At 26.3% G+C, this 18,299-nt stretch overlaps 1 protein-coding gene across 3 annotated transcripts; it reads left to right on the top strand.

The window, feature by feature from the left end:
- Nucleotides 1-654: 654 nt before the first annotated feature.
- Nucleotides 655-18,299, top strand: LOC113555493 (cytochrome P450 4C1-like). 3 transcript variants are annotated; one of them, XM_026959828.2, is made up of 11 exons: nucleotides 655-901; nucleotides 981-1,381; nucleotides 9,830-9,936; nucleotides 11,311-11,401; nucleotides 14,578-14,836; nucleotides 15,154-15,280; nucleotides 15,387-15,465; nucleotides 15,525-15,634; nucleotides 15,780-16,020; nucleotides 16,651-16,830; nucleotides 17,955-18,299. In XM_026959828.2, exons 2-11 carry the CDS (start codon nucleotides 1,210-1,212, stop codon nucleotides 18,113-18,115), a joined length of 1,527 nt encoding a protein of 508 aa, XP_026815629.1. In that variant the 5' UTR covers nucleotides 655-901; nucleotides 981-1,209; the 3' UTR covers nucleotides 18,116-18,299. The 3 variants fall into 3 exon arrangements, with proteins under 3 accessions (XP_026815629.1, XP_026815630.1, XP_026815628.1); XM_026959829.2 differs by having other exon boundaries at nucleotides 1,024-1,381; XM_026959827.2 differs by having other exon boundaries at nucleotides 655-1,381.

The raw sequence follows: 18,299 nt of genomic DNA on the forward strand, positions 1-18,299 counted from the left end.
TCGACGTGTACACGTGCAAATTTATCATGTACCTACCTACCTACCTACCTACCTACCTACCTACCAATAATAATACAATAACGTACAACAGCAGTGCTATACCTATATATACGCGCGCACTGCGCAAAATATAACATATATATATATATATTATTTATATAATATATTATAAAACGGGAGGTAGGCATGTGATGATAATAATAATAATAATAATAATAATATGATGATGATGATGATGGTGGTGATGATGGTATGTGCGCATTGGGAAAAAAATTGTTATGCTCCCATCGGGCCACCTGCGATGAGTGTGCCCTGCTGCAGTGTGTGCTGTCGGACAAACGCGTACCTACCTTAAAATATATAATGTTGTGTATACCGCGTAATACTCGCGCGCACACATACACAGATACTCACCTATACGTATATAATATAATATAATATAATATTATTTAGTGTATATATGTGTGTGTGTGTGTGTGTATACAATATACGACAATGCGGACGGGACCGGGGCGGCGGCGCGTGCGTCAAGCGCCCAAGTCTGGTTGTGTAGTAGGGGTTGTTGGTCGGGCCGCCGTTCGCCGACCGCCGCGTGTATGTGCGTATGTAATAATATGGGGATGGCCCGGGCCGGCATATAAGAGCGCGTCGTGCAAAGCGTGTGCGCACTAGATCGGCGGCAATTTGTCATACCGGCTGCGTTGAGTAAGTACCTACGATCTCGTTAAAATTTCCGTACGCACTGCGACCAAACCGACACTATCATCGTTAACAAATCGCGTTCATATTATACTCCAAAATAACTGAACACTGCAATATAATATAATATAACATGTCGTATCGAACCGCGTCGCCCGCGACCACAATTTTGCGTTAACGTCACGTCGTTGTACATCACGAGGTGTGTATACCTACCGGTAGCGACTACCACACGTTTTAAAATATTAAAAAAAAAAAATTGTTTTTCGTTCTTCTATCAGTTTCCGTGATTCTTCGACGCTCATCACCGCACCCTCGTTTCAGACGCGCGTTGTATCGTGTGCCTGCACACCCCGTGATCCGCTGCAGCGCCATTGGCGATTCCTGATTCTTACGGGACTAGAACACCACCGCAGTTTAATAATAACACAATATACCAGGTATACCTAACACGCGGTCCTCGATCAACGCGGTAACCATTGCGGTAATCTACGCCATACACCAACAACAATGGACAGCAGCACGTTGATTTTAATATGCATTGCTGTAGCGCTCATTGCTGTCGCGCTCATCGGCCCGGTGGTTCGCAGACGCGAATTTGTCGCCTCGTTTCGCTCCATAGCGGGACCACCATCTCTGCCGCTCTTCGGCAATGCACTTCAGCTAAATGGATCCCCTTCCGGTAAGTTGGTATATCTGTTCAATTATTATTACGCTTTTTTACGTAGCATATAATATATATCATACTATTATACCACTGTGGCGATAAGTTTTTGTTTTGTTTGACCAAACGTACCAAACAGGGTCGGAAAAATTGAGATTCGCAGTAATTTTTTAAATTTTTATTTGGATCTTAATCATATATTTATCAGTCTAAGTATTTTTCTTTTATATATTATATCAGCAGCAGATGGACTACGCAAAGACCAAACGAAATTATTTTTTGTATAATAAATATTATACAACAGTATTTATTAGTTTTTGCTTAATATATATAAAATGTACTATTATAATTTGTAAATACAAATTAAATAAATAATTATAATTATGTATATTACACAAATTACTATAGTATGAGTAAACTATTGTGACGCATGTGAAGAATTTTTTGTTTAAATATTTTCTGTATAAGTACCTACTAAGTAGGTATGAAAATGTAAAATTTAATTGTGAACGAAATTATCTCATTTTTTAATGATATATAATAATGTTTAGCAAAATATTTAATTACATCCTAATTGCATCAATAAAAATGGGTATATTTTATTATTGTTCTTAGGTGTTAAATTCTTAGATCTATCCCTGGTACCAAACGTATCACGTATTGATGTATTTATGCCGAGTTGCATAAAAAAATTATATTGATCTAATTGTTCACGGAAAATAAATGGACCAGTTATGGGCCACTAAATCATGTTTAAATGATTATCAGTTTACTATCGGTTCATTAAATGTTAATAGGTATAGTCATTATTTATGCAATCTGGAATTATAGTTGCCTATATTGTGTACCTATATTAATTTACGACAATATTTACAATGAGTATATGAAATATAAAGATACGTTATTGTGTCACTATAAAAAATATTTTTACTATAATATTACGTGTTTACTTACTTTATATTATATAATTTATTATTAAATCGTTTTTTCCGTTGTCAAAAAATCACGCAATTTTTCAGGTAGCATTATAGGCCTGGTCATAATAATAATGTACTGTTGGTATTATTTATTTATACTTATACGATACTACGCGAGTTAGGACTATGGCAATATTGAACGTACAGTAATCGTTTTAATAATGATAGCTGCTTAAACGCAGGTTTTTATGAACATTAAAACAAATAAACATCAGTAATATTAATTCGAGAAACTTAACAACTCCGCCGAATATCGTCCAATCGTACAAGGATAATAAACATAATAAGTACACAGCGTGATTAAATAATGATTTGTATTTAATAACATTTACTTATTGTTATAAAAAATATGTAAAAACGGTTTTTGAAAATATATTTGTAGTTTAGTATAGTTTACCACGTTATTTAGACTTTTATTCTCCCAAAAAGTGTATAATTTTTTTAAATAGATTACAAAAATGGAGATTATTTGTAATTAATAATTTGTAAATAATTATAAAAGAATAAAATTATTGCGAATGATAAAACAAGAGTTGTGCTTAATTATTAGAAAAATTTGAACTCAAAATTAATTTACAGTCGAGATTATTTAAGTGAAAAATAAATAGTAATTGGTGACTAACATGGTTTTGACCTAAGCACCTTCACTTTTATTCGTAATTTAAATTACACCAAGTGTATAATTCGAATAATTAATTTAAATAAAAAAATTTTAAAATAAAGTTAGTAATATAAATAACAAATTTAAATTTAAATCCGTTGAATGAATTTTCAACAATTTCACAAAATTTATGTTAAATTGGTGGAAAGCCTTATATGTATTTGATAGCAATATTTGTGTTTAGTATTATTATTTAATTTAAAAATTATTATATGTAATATGATTATGATATAAAATACTTTATTTAATAACAACAATAATTCTTCGTATAAACAAATATTAAGTATTTTATAAAATATATAAACTATTAAACTATCATATAATAATTATTGGTAATACATTATACTAATTAAAAATAATAATATATCTAATGTATTTTCTTCTAACTTTTTGTATTATTAGTGGAATTATTGCCAGATAAAATTATATTTTACAACATAGCGTAATGTGTATGCTATAATAATTAAGCCAAGTACTAAGTTTTAATTAGAGTGGGTCGTCATTTAAGTGCAAGTTTCAATTATCTGAATAGATAGAACAAACAAAAGTATTTGGTAAACGAGAATTGGTTAGGTATATGTGTGTAGTTCAGTTGATTTATCTGTTATTGATAGCTAACAAGTAATACAGTTGAGATGTCTAGTATAGATAAACGATAGGTATAGACTAAATATCTAGTGAGACAAAATTATTTAAAATAAGTACTTGGTTTTATAATAATACAATTTTAACCAAAAAATTGAAGAAAATTTCTGCCGATTATTTACTTGTTCTACTTAAAATATAAAGGAAATAATACGATGTTTAATGTATACCTTAGCTAAATGAGGTTAATTTAATTTTTGATTTAGTAAGGCACTTATATAATATTATATGACTGTGCTAGGCCAAAGATATATGTATTTCATTATTATATTTTGTTTTTTTGTATAGGTACTTGGTAGGTATATTTGAAATGTATTTATTAGTTTGTTGTTGTTATATTAGATTCAGTATTAAATCCTACATTTACATATGTTTGAAGTTGCCTATAATAATTGTAATTAATAAACGTTATTCATTTTTAATATAATTTATAACTATAGTTTACAGTTTACATGTAGTACTTCGATTAGTTAATCTCCTAGCGTATCGGTAATAGATAATGTAAATTATTTTAACTTTTTTTTGTTTATAAAAACACGAAAATATCAAATTTTAATAAATGTTTTTATCTACAAACATATTAAACAATTCGTGTAATTTGTATTGATATAAAATTCAAATATTATAAGGATTCTTTTTCATAAAAAATAACTATAAAATGAACGCGATACTATATTGTTTACTATCTAAGTCGCATACCGTTTTGATAATTTTGAAGTCAACTTATTGATTTATATTCATGACCTGAGTATGTAATTTAAATTGTAACGAAACATATAGTTACATAGACGGAGTCTATATCAATGGTATGTATTAAAAAAAAATTCCAAGATAAGGTTTGATATATATGAAATAATAGTAGAAACTTTAATTTATAATGTAGGTATCTATGTAAATTTCAAAAATATTGACTGTCCATAAATTACATAATATATTAAAATAATTAAATGCAATAATTAATCAAAATAATATTATTTTATTTATGCCATTTATTTAATAAAATTGCTCTTTATTTAAAAAATTAAACTTATATATTTACTTGATTTTCTTAATCACTTCATACTCAAATAATTTGAATGGTAGTAAAATTTATTTTGATAGCGATAAACTGACAAATAACGTACATTTTATTACTAATGTAATACAATTTTCTTTTTATTATTAATAAATAAAGATTGAAACAATAAATAGGTGGATATTAAGAAAGTAAAAAACATATTGTTCAGAAATTATGTTATATATTTTAACAATCTAATAATAAATGTGATATGGTTATTACATTTTTATATCATTAATTATAAAATAAAAATATATTTTTTATAGATTCAAATAAATTTTGATTTTTTTTTAAAATTTTTTTTACCAAATTGAATTGATAATTTAACAATTCAAATTACTTTATCCCATTCTTGTCAATAATTGATTTTCATTAAATTCGTTAGCGTAGTTTAAAATTAAATCTAAAATAGTAAAATATTGACAAGGAAATATTTTGAGAATTATTAATTGAGTAGAAAAAGGGTATCTTTATATGATAGCGTTGTATTAATTTACCAGTATAAGATATATAAACATAATCCGTACCTGTAGATCGATTTCTTCTAATTTGTTCCAAGGGCGTCTACTGGCAGAGACAGGTAACAAGGGTTCTTCCTCCCCACGAATTTATAATAATGACGTGGTATATAATGAATATATTTTGTATTTTGTATTCAAAATTTAAAAATCAATTTTGTTATGTAAATATTTTTACGGGAACTAGAGTTTAATAACGATTATCTCTATAGATCAACGAACCTTAGTTCCCTGAAACTGTTTATGTGATCGCCCTTGAATATATTTTTATCTTTGGTTATTTTTTACATGTTAACATAGGAAATTATAAAAGAGCAACATAACTAATTCTGTCTTGGCAGATACCAATTATATCATCTTTAACCTTCTCGTATGTAGACACTTAACCACTCAAATTTATCTTAGAATAACTACACATTGTTTTATTTTATTAAAACATTTATAACAATAATTGTATTATTTGAATAATTATTTATTTTATTTATGTTAACTGTTGTCTGTTTAATTAAGGTTAATTTTGATAACATAATAGTCAATGAAAAATGAGTTATTTAAGTAAAAAATAATTAAAAATAATTTTTTTGTCAAGAACAATTTACGACGTAGATATATAAAATATTTAACACCTGTAGAAACATTTATCTAATGATATAATTAATGATATCCCTGCAAGGTTTATATTTGTATTAATATTTTTTACTAATAGTTATCAAAATTCCTTATATATTTCAAATAAATGTTAAAATAACTCGCGAATTAATACTGTAGAAATATCTAATAACATAGGTATTTTACAAACTAGTGTCATCAATATAGAATACCCAACTAACTAATCGTATATTTAAATTAAATCGTAAAAAGCACACAATATAAATTATAATGTGATAAACTTCATTAAATTAGCTATACAATACAGAGTATTGATGTAAATAAAAATTTTACTTTAAACATAATACTAAATTAAAAAAATTAAATTTATTATGTTACTCACTGAAAAGTTGAAAATATAATATGTAGTTATAATAAATAATAATGCATAAATATGTTATACTTTATATATGTATTATAATGGCGTATGGGAATATAAAATCAATATGTTGATTACAAATTGGTTTATTTATTTTAGTCCATAAGCGTCATAACTTCCTCTTTTGTATGAATAAAACATATTTTTATATACACGGAAGATGATTATCGGAAAAATTTACACGGAGAAAGTAGATATTTGTTGAGTTGGTCGGTTGTACCTTTATAAGTATTGTAATTTACTTTAAATATATTGTATTTGTTCATTTATTTTTGCAAATTATAATTCATATTTAATAAACATATGTGTCTAGACTGTTTGACATGGTGGCCTTATGAACATGTTAAAAAAAAGAAATATAATAAATAAAGTAATATTTATTTATATTGTACGTTTTTTTTAATAGGTCAAATTTAGTGCTGAATATTGTTGCACTTAGAAAGTGAAATAAACAGTAATACGGGACTGCATTTTGCACACATTGCCAATGTCATGGTTGTATTTATGCACGCTTTTCATAAAATATACACAATAAAATTGAAGAAGAAATGGGTTGTGTATGAATTATATTGGAAACAGTAAATTCGCGAGTTAAGCATTAAAAAAAATATGTTTAAACTGCTATTAATATTATACAGATAATGTTTTTATTTTAATAAACAAAGAGTTGTTTAATCAACAGATTTTTTTATCCTTAAGTATTTAATCGAATCTAAAAATAATTTAATATCTTTGATATAATATTTTTTAAATTGCAATATTATAGGTAAGCACTAATAATAATAAAAAAAAAATTATAGATATAATAAATATGAAAACATTAAATAATTCTTGTAGATTTAGTAATAGAAGTAACTAGAATATTTGCTTCCAGGATAGTGAGTTAAAATTGCTTATTCTTTTTTCACCCTGCAAAATAATTTATGTTAAATATCATGGTGGAATCGTATTATTACATATTATGTAAAGTTTTATGCAAATCGTAAATAAGTATGTTAATTAGTTTATTATTATTAATAGAGTAGTGTTTTTTACAAATGTTTAATAATGGACGACAGTGATAATGAGTTATGTTATGTATTGTATAAGCGGTGTACTACCTTTAAGTGGCAAAACCTTCGAATTAAAGTTCGTTCCCGTTGTGGCAGCCTCGCCGCCCGCAATCATACCTTCGGAATACACTCGTTGGAGCACTCGGCGGACGTCGTCGGCCGTCATTGACACCGCGGTGCCATCGTCGGGCGGCCGACGTCCACCGTCTGCAAAGTCCACGCGTCGAACGTAATACGGCAGCAGGCCGACCCTCTGCACTGGGACGGGCCTCCGCCGGCGTAACACGTTGGCCGCAACCGGTTTCTCTCGGTATGTCACACGGTTTTCGTAGTACGCCGCGGGTTTCACCAGGTACCGATCCACGGTCCTGGTCGATTCCAGCACCGTATCTGCTTCACCGCTGCTCATACCACCACCGATGAACGACGGTAGAGCGCACCTTTGATCGCGTTGTTCCGCTTGTCTGGCATCTCTGTGCAGGTTTTCTTCTGCCGCCGAATTCACCCCGTCGTCAGTGGCGTTTTCTGTCGTTCCTTCGACCATCAGCAACGCCGCTGACAAGACGGCCATCATCTCGCGGATGGTCCGTGCCATCATCGCGATCGTCGTTCTCCTCGGTAAAGTGGCGCGGTGGCCGTATTTAAGTTTTTTAATGAATGGTTGACGTGCAACCGATTGTTAATAATTTATAGTGTTGAAAATAGTATTTTAGTGTTATTATTAAGACAAGAGTTTATTCAAAATATGTAAGAAGTCACTTCTCACATCACGATTTATTCCCTTTCGCTGCTCCAGCAGTTAATAAAATATTGTATTATTTGTATAGACAATATTCCGTAACGAATATTATCACGAACAGTTCACCATTGCATTACTGCCGAAGAAAATGATGCCGAGCGCAATCCAACCACGTGTATCATGTGTATCAGTGCGATGTTTTTTTTATTTTGTTATTTTTTGTCCTCCACTTCTTGTTTAGTGTTTTGGCAAACATTAATCGAATCTTCGGCCCCCGATGGAGAAAAAAATTGTACACGCATTTTCGACGTTATTTTCTAATAATAATAATAATAATACGTTATGTACATAATATTATATATTAGGTTTAGGTATATTGTTTCTGTGTAACGGGACTTGTTCTCAGTAAAAACCACTGGGCTCGTGCTTGATTGTTATGCTCGCGAATTACATAAACAAAACATTGTGCAATGAATTGTATATCTTTTATACTGTACAACAATAATAATATTGGTATAATAAAACAATATACAATACTGATCAGAGTACTTGTACAGTATACTCCACTAGAAACAAAAATATTTATAATATAATAATCGACAGCAAATTATTCAATCACAAATCACCGCATACATTATACTGGTTTTTAAATATCTTATATCATATACAGTGAAAATCTCTATAACGAATTTGAAGGGACCTCAAGATCTCTTTCGTTATAGAGAGTTTTCGTAATAGAGAGGGTATAAAAAACTATATAATAGGTTATCAGGTTATAAACAGGACTTACAAAAGCGCTTTTAAACATCATTATAAGCATTTAAAAAACTAAGCAAAAATATTTATAAAAAAAAAAAAAAAACTTTCTTTTTACATGTTAAAGCAAGTACTAAATTTAATATTTAACTGTGCTAAAAATCATATAATTAAAGATTACAAAAAATATTGAAACAAAATGATTAGGAATAGTTTCTAAGTAAAAAATAAAAAAAAATTAAAATAAATCTTTATATTATAAAAAAATCAAACTTCACTTCCGAGACATTTTGCCTTATTGTTTATAGATTTTTAGAGAGATTTTCTGAAAAAAACCATAAAAAGTAGAAAAACAGGTCAAAAAATCAAAAATAATCAGAAAAACTGGAAATAAGCATCTTTTTAAAAAATCGTAGGTAAAAGCAAAAAAAAAGCACTTTCAAATTTCATAATTGTACGTGTTGTAACATAAAATACACTTTCATATTACTCTGCTAAATTTTAAGTTAGTCCATAAAAATAAGCAAATGCTTTAAGTCCCGAGCCCTGATTATAAATCAAACCAACCATTATAATATAATATTAACGTTATATAGAGTTTTTCGTTGTAATAAGTTTTGTTATATCGAGTTTTTACTGTATATAATATATTAGGGTTGGCCACAAAAAAAATTTAGAATTAAGGAAACTTTTGTATAATGATTTATAGTTACGACAAAACAATTTAGATCAGTATGATTGGAAATGTGGAATAGATAACTTTAAAAATTCTAATTTGAAATCATTATGAAAAATGCATTTTAACTTTTTTTAACATACATTCATGTATTCATTTTGCACTTACACTATTTTACCTTTGTAAATAATACATAATATACACTATAAATATATATATATATATATATATATGTATATAACTCCAAAGTTAAAAAGCATTTTCACTGCTAAGAAATTCACAGTTATCTAATACACACAACAGTACTTATACTATTGTAAATATATTACTAATCAATTTTATTATTTTTATTTTATAGATTTCTTTAGACTTTTACTCGAATGGCATTCAAAATTTGGAGACACGTATCAATTGTGGATTGGTCTTCGACCATTCATTGCAATGGCTGATGCTGATCATATTCAGGTAATTATAGTAAATTATTAATTTTTGTATGGACATTTTTTATAAAGTTAATTATAATTGATGGAAATATTTTAAAAGAGATACAAAAATTAGTAGTTAGACAGGCGAATAAAATAATATTAGTAAATACCATGAATTTTGATATTAGTATGTTTAATTGTATGGAACCATACAATATTATATTGTCAATTTTAGTTTTTAAACCTAAGTAATAATGAATACTATTATAAGTGAACGATATTAAATAATATTCACATTAAAAATAATTTGAATTTATTAAATGTAAAATAGTTTATATATTTTTTAAATTATAATACAATTATAATAGCTGATTTACGATATCAGAATAAAATAAATTGATACATTTTTCAAATTTAAATTTAATATTTTATAGAATAAAAATACAAACATACAATTCAACTTATTTTGTAGATAATTTTTCAATGTTTTTAGGTTGCGTACGATTGCACATGTCAATCGAAAAAAAAATACACAAACATTAATAATTGCTGTGTATAACTTATAGTAGGATTTTGTATTCATCAACGACCTTGCTTGTTTTATATTAATTGAGCTTATCATCAGGTACCACTTTTGTGTTTATGACACTAGTTTATATATTCAACACGTGGCGTGAAAATACTATAATCTTCTAGTAAAAGTTATGTAAAAAAAAAAAAAGTTTTATTTATGTTTATTGTATAATTTTTTTAATTCATCATTTTCATAAGTACTTCTTTGTGTGAGTTCAACAATATTATAGTCATGTAGTAGGTAATTCCAAAGTTAATTAACTAAGATAATATAACTTTAAAATATTTCGTTTTAAGTATGTACGATATGCGGTCATTCATTATTAAAATAAGAGCATATTATTATTATTATTATTATATTGTTTTGTTTTCTTATACACTTATTTTTTGTTGAATAATTAAAATATTTATTTTTTATTTACAGTTTTCACTTGTAAGTTCTAAAGTTTTAAATGTATAAATTAATACACAGAGTACTGGTAAAGTAGTACAAATATAAAACTAATCAATTTCTCAGTATATATAATAGTCTTGTGTAAATTAATAATAAAAAAAAAATTGTAGGTGCTTACTGATTAGGTATACTAATTATTGGTTACTATATGATACCAGAAAATCCTTTTACCTATATTGTAAAAAGAAAATGTATTTGGGTAAATTTACTTTAATTTTTAAACATAGGAGTCAATATATCTATCATATCTGATTTGAAGTGTCACATTAATATCACGAGTAAATAACTATATAAATTTTAAAATATCTTTTTTTATTTTTATATAAGTTTACGTTTATAATTAATGTATACACAATTTATAAAATTTTATTTCAACTTTTATTTCAGCAAATTTTGAATTCGCCTATTCATATTGACAAGAATTTAGAATATGATCTTCTACTTCCGTTTATCGGCACAGGACTAGTGACAAGTTCAGGTAAAAAAAATTTAAATAAAATAGTATACAAAATAATAATAATGTAGGTACATACAAAAATAGTACCTAATAAAGTTAATTATTCATATAAGATAAAAATATTAATTGTATATTTAAAATTTAAAATGTTTTATAGACGTCTTTAATTTAGTGAAATTAATTAAAATTATACCTAATGCTCCAGTAATAATTTTTTTCAATTTAAGACGCATTTTGCAAAATTAAACTAGTACATAATTTTATAATGCTAATCTTATATCGTATTTTTCATATTTAATACAATTATGAAGTATCTATATATTTAATTTCAACTTAATAGACAAAAATGAATTTATTCAAATCAAGTATATAACTTTAAAGCTCAGATAATACACATGGCAAACCTTGTTATCATGACCTAAACTACTAATCACAAAGACAATAAATAATACACGTTAGTACCTATTGTGAATAATAATTAAATTGTTCATTATTGTTATATCTATGATTGTTTAAATTGTTCGTAAAATTATCTATTTATGCCCTATAGCCCATATTGATATTTTTATTCTATACAATACAACAATCTTAAAATGTATATCAAATATCAATCATTACAACACCTTATCATTGTTCTCCCTAAGGGAATTCTATCAACGTATTAGTTAAGTAATAATTCAATAAACACAATATGTGAATGCATTATAATGTAAATAATTATACTAGTACATTTATCATAAAAAAAGTGTATTATTATTTTAAAAATATATTTTATTATTTGTAATAATCAAAGATCAATATGCCAACTGCTAAAGGGCTTCGAGTAAGTTAATAAATAAATTAGATTAATAAAGAGACGTAGACAACATATAAACTTTCAATATCAATCTGTTATATATATATATATAAATTTAAAATTACATTTTTATAATTAAAGTTACAATGCTCACAATTTATGACGATCGGTCAATATTATTCTGTTTGAGCAATAATGTATTTTGATAAGTCATCCCCAAACAGGGGCAACATCAAAACAGCTATATATCACCGTATAATTTTAGTAATTATACTTACCAATAATTTTAGCTAGGAAAAATGCAAACTTTTATAACCTTTATTCAAACAATTCATTTTTGATAAAGCCTTCTAATGAGTCTCGTATTTCTTTAGTAATTTTTTTTTTTTTAATGATAAACTATTCAAAATCTTCTTACGTAACTATTTCTAATTATTTATTAGTATTAAAAAATTAGAGTTTTTTGGTGTTGGCAGAATAAGAGTCGATTAGTAAAACCTAATATGTCATATTCAATCAATTAATAAATGCAAAAATGCTCATAGCTATGACTTATGCCATACTCAATTTAATAGACTATAATATGTTGTACAATGACCTGGTTAAAAACATCTAAAGTCTAATGTTTTGTTATTTGATTTAATATCCTTTTCTACCAGTTGTATATATGATATTTTGAATAATACAACTGTAATGTCTTAGCAATTATACTAGAATAGTTAATAATTATACAATTTACTGTTTATAACCGTAAAAGTAAAAAAATAAAATAAAATGCATTTTTTTTTTTTAATAATATAATATTATTGTTTAATTTGTTAAAAATAAAATCATTATTTATCTATTATAGAATAATGTTGTATGATATTATAAGTATTTTTAAAATGTCGAGTTTATTAGTTATATACTTTTTAAAAACTTACTAGAAATACAAGAACAAAAACTGTTGAGTATATGTATTTCAGTACCCAACTGTACGTCTATACATAGCATTTACTCATCATTAATAATTCACAGTCAATAACGGATTACTTGGTTGTGTTATAAGATTTCGTGTGCTCTAATTACTAATGATTAGATTATTTTTGATTAATATATTTCATGCAAACTCACACAATTATTTTTATATAAACAATTAAAGCGCTAATAGTTTTAGATGGCAATAAAAGTACTACCTAAGTAGGCCAGAAACGTTAAATCCTTGACCCGTTGCCGGTATGGCTGTATAGCACAGGTTAGCAGTGGCTGTTGTTTGCTGCTATTTGTACTCAAGGTCAAACATTACCACAACAATAAATGTATACGATAGTATCATAATTCAAAGTATAATGAGCTTAGTAATAGTCTCACTATATAGTTTTTAAGCAAGATGAGTATATTGCGGGCCTATAGTTCAAAATGTTAAGTGGTATCCATTAAAAACTAGTATGTACCAGTAGCACTAATTGAGAGTTACGATCAAACAATGAAAGCTTTAAATTAATTATCCATATTTATTTACATTAAATGATGTTTAAAAATATGGCTATAACATTTATCAAGACTTCTAAGAGTATATTGATTTGAGATATATACTTTTTCTTTTCTATTTTTAGAAACATTTGAAATTTTAGTAAATAGCTCGACCTATATAACTTGATTGTTTTTCTTGTTACTAGAAAATTCATATGTCTACACTTAATTCTCTATAACTCAGTTTCATACATCTCGAAATTATTTTTACCACCGTACAGAATTTCAAGTTATTGAATATAGACTATATATTTTTTTTTATCATAATAATAATATTCTAAAGTCTACAACTGAAACTTAAAAACATTGAAACTATAAACATAGAACATTTTTTCATGACTAAGTTAAAAAAGAACAAAAGCTATTTTATTTTTTATATTTCCTGAATGTGTATTATGAATTATGATAGGTACTACAGAATACAAACAATTAATATAAAAATTGTAAACTCATAAAAAAAAACTCGTAAGAAGTATATTCTACATCATAATTTCGTTAAGTATTTAAAACTGGTTCTTGCTCCTGGTAACTACGCGATAGTACCAATACAAAATCGACACATTCATATACTATACCAAGTCTTGTAACTAGATACTAGCGAGGAAAAAAGTGCTTGCAAAATGTTTAATTGTTACGTGAAACAATAGTAAATTTAAAATTATATTTGACATTTTTGTGCACGTGAGCATGTGGCGTCGGATGTATAGAAACAATTTACCTGTTAATACACGGATATGTATACAAATACTAAAAAAAAATAAAAAATAAAATAATTTAATATTTCTTTTTTGTAAATAAACCAGTTACCAGTTTATTTATGTATATAAATATGTTGAATATACTGTTTTGCAAAATAATAACCATAATTATTGTATATTTTTAAACTTAGGACCGAAATGGCATTCGAGAAGGAAGTTATTGACTCCAACGTTTCATTTTAGTATTCTCGAAGAATTCTTACCATTAATAGAAAAACAGTGTAAAACCTTAGTGAAGGTGTTAAGAAAAGAGCTCAATAACGTTACTGGATTCGATATAAAGCCTTACGCAAAATTAGCTGCACTAGATACCATCGGTATAACGGCTATGGGCTGCGAGATAAATTCACAGGAAAATTCTCAAATGGAATACGTTAAAGCACTGGACGAGTGAGTAGAATTTTAAATACAAATCAAAATTTATATAAAATTGATTGAAATAAAATCTATAATTGTATACAACTATATGAACATTTTGAAAAGCAAACAATTAACTGTGACGAGAACACAAAACTTAGCGTATATGAAAAACATAAAATAATTTAATGAGTAAATGTCAGTTTACAATATTTAAATCTACATTTATTTATGATAAATTTATAAAATAAAATGTTTTTTAGTTTATCAAAAGTATAACATTAATAACGAGTTATCATGAAAATAACCTTTTTCAAATGTAATATAAAAGTTTTGATTTTTGATTTCAGGCTTACTGCAATCATGCAGAAACGATTTATAACACCGTGGTTGAAACCAAATTTTCTATTCAACTTAACGTCTCTTAGTAAAAGACAAAACGCGTGTATAGAAGTTATACATACATACTCAAAAAAGGTAATGCTATTGCAAATAACTAATGTTTGCAGTATTATAACTATTAATTAGTACCTATTAAGTACGTTTTTATATTATAACAATAAATATTTTAAATTTGTTACAGGTTATAAAAGAGAGGAAGGAAAATTATAAATTATTCAATAGTCATATGTCAGATGCGAATAAAAATGAAATTCATCATGGTAAAAATTACATAGTGACACATGTTAATAACATCGTAATAATTTTATTTTATCCTTAGGTAAAAAATATAATAAAGCACTATTGGATTTATTGATAGAAGTTTCTGCAGATGGAAAAGTGTTAAGTGATAAGGATATTCAAGAAGAAGTTGATACTTTCATGTTTGCGGTAAGTATAACATTTTATACAAAAATATGTAAAAATGTAGAAAACTAAACTTGAGTTAATATTTATTCCACAGAGAAAAAGATTAATTAATAATTATTTATAGAAATTAATATATATCTAATAGTATTATTATGTTTTTTTTTAGGGAGTTGACACAAGTTCCGTCACTTTTTCTTGGATTATGTATGTCTTGGGTAAACATCCACATGTACAAGATCGTATACTAGAAGAATTAGACGAACAAATTCCAAAGTTCGGTGCTGTAAAATTATCAGTACAAATGTTAAGTAATCTTGATTATTTGGAGAGAACAATTAAAGAGGTGCTACGACTTTACCCGTCAGTCCCATTTATTGGTAGACAAATTTATGAACCACTCACAATCGGTAAGATAATCTATAAAAATTTTAAAACTTTAAATATTCAATAAGTATTTATTTGTAAGATTTATAATTTGAAAAATCAATATTTTTTTTATCAAAATATTTTCCAACTTCAAAATTAGTATCTATAGTCATAGTCCATAAAATATATAAGTAATATAACGTACCTACATATAACATTATTAAAAAAAGAAAAACAAGACGTGAACAAATTCTTTAGCCTCTTATAATAAACTATAGGTAGGTACTTAGTATTATTATATAACAAATAAAAATTATGTTTATTTATTGTATATATTATGATGCATACTAGAATTACATTTTACAATACAATAGCTGAAATCTTTTTTTAAAGAACAACATATGTATTAACATAATCTTAGCATAAATCACTTACTCAGTTATGTATTCATTGCAAAAGAAAACAACTTTTTACAAACTTGATTTTTAAAAACGATAATAATTATTATTATAATAAATTGAATACATATTTTACTACTTGCTAGCTACACACAATCGCCATTAAAAAACAGTGTGTCAGTGTTATATCCGGACTGCGTAGAAAGCCTGTTTTTCTTCTTATAAATATTTATCTGTTTACATAAAGTTTTCATTGAGAATTAATGTCTGCAGGTGATCACACTATTCTGCCGGGGACGTCGATTTTCATAAATGTATTTGCTTTACACAGAAATGAAAAACATTTTGAAAATCCGGAGATGTTTGATCCGGATAGGTTTTTAAAGGAAAATAAGAATGACCGGCATCCTTATGCCTTCATACCATTTAGTGCAGGACCGAGGAACTGCATTGGTAAGTAATGAATAATTAAAACCACAATTATATTTTATATTTTCGTTGATAAAATGCAAACAAGTAGGTATACAGGGTTTTAATAGATTTGTGAAGATATCTATTAAATATTTATAAAGAATTGTCGTATGATCGTTAATGTTTATTTTTTGTGATTTAATCAGATACAATTCTTATGGACATCGTTATTCATTCTCCAATTTGAATTTTGCACACATTTTTAAAATACGTTCAAAATGTTTTCAATATAAATGTGTTTTTTATTTTATTTTTTTGTATTGCATTCGAATTGTTACATTGTCTAGTTGATAAATAATGATATAGTTATATTTATTTTTGTTAATATTTTAATACAATGATCAATATAATACGACTTCTACCTAATTATAATTTTTCAGAATACATTTTTTATTTTGTAGTAGTTTTATACTTAGGTAGTTACGTTTAATTCACTTATTAATGTTTATTGAAAACGTAAACATTTTTTTTTTTTACTTAATTGTATTTGTATAATATATTCATGTAATGAACAAAAATGATTCAAAATAATAATATGATAATAAATGATTTGACAGTTAATCAAATCTAGTGTAAAAAGAGTAAAAATTTTCCATACATAGTGATATAATTCTAAATACTTTTTTCAAAGTATTGATTAACCTCTGAAAAAATTAATTATTTTAAATATTTTTTATAATATATTTACCAATATTTACCATTTACCAATATTTTTAATTATTTTATTTTCGTCATTTATTATATAATGTATTTTATAATAGATACATAATTATAATCTGACCAAAAAATAATAATAAGTACAGTTAAATTGTATGATGTTTATCAGTTGGTTGTCTTCGTTTGGTATGCCGAAAATATTTGAATTTTTTTTGATAAATAATTTAGGAATGTTATGTTATCATAAAATATTAACTATTTAAATACATCATATTCAAAGTACTATTTTTTTTAGTTCTTTAAATATTCATTATTAATGGTATTAAAAGCTATATCATCTAATTATGCAAACCACTACAACCTAATAACATTTACACGGAATCTAAATATTTAATAATATAATGTATACCTATATTGTATCTATATCGTATTTTGATGATTTGTTTTAGGACAAAAGTTTGCAATGCTTGTGCTCAAAATAGCTGTTGCTACAGTGATAAAATCGTATAGAGTTAAGTCAATAGATCCAGAGGAAAAGTTAGGCCTCGTCGGGGAAATCGTATTGAACGCACTGAACGGAATCAACGTGACACTTGAAGAACGGACGTAGACCTATCCTAGTGCTCATTGACTATAATAAATACATTCATTTTGTATTGACTACTTCTACTGCATAATGTTAATTTTATTAAGTATTACGTTTTTAACTATATTGGTATAATTTCTTAAGTTTTTATGCATTGGACATTTTTTTTTTCATTATTATTATTAATTAGGTATATAAGTTTATATTA

The sequence above is a fragment of the Rhopalosiphum maidis genome, chromosome 3, assembly GCF_003676215.2.
Source record: "Rhopalosiphum maidis isolate BTI-1 chromosome 3, ASM367621v3, whole genome shotgun sequence".
Classification (NCBI taxonomy): Eukaryota; Metazoa; Arthropoda; class Insecta; order Hemiptera; family Aphididae; genus Rhopalosiphum; species Rhopalosiphum maidis.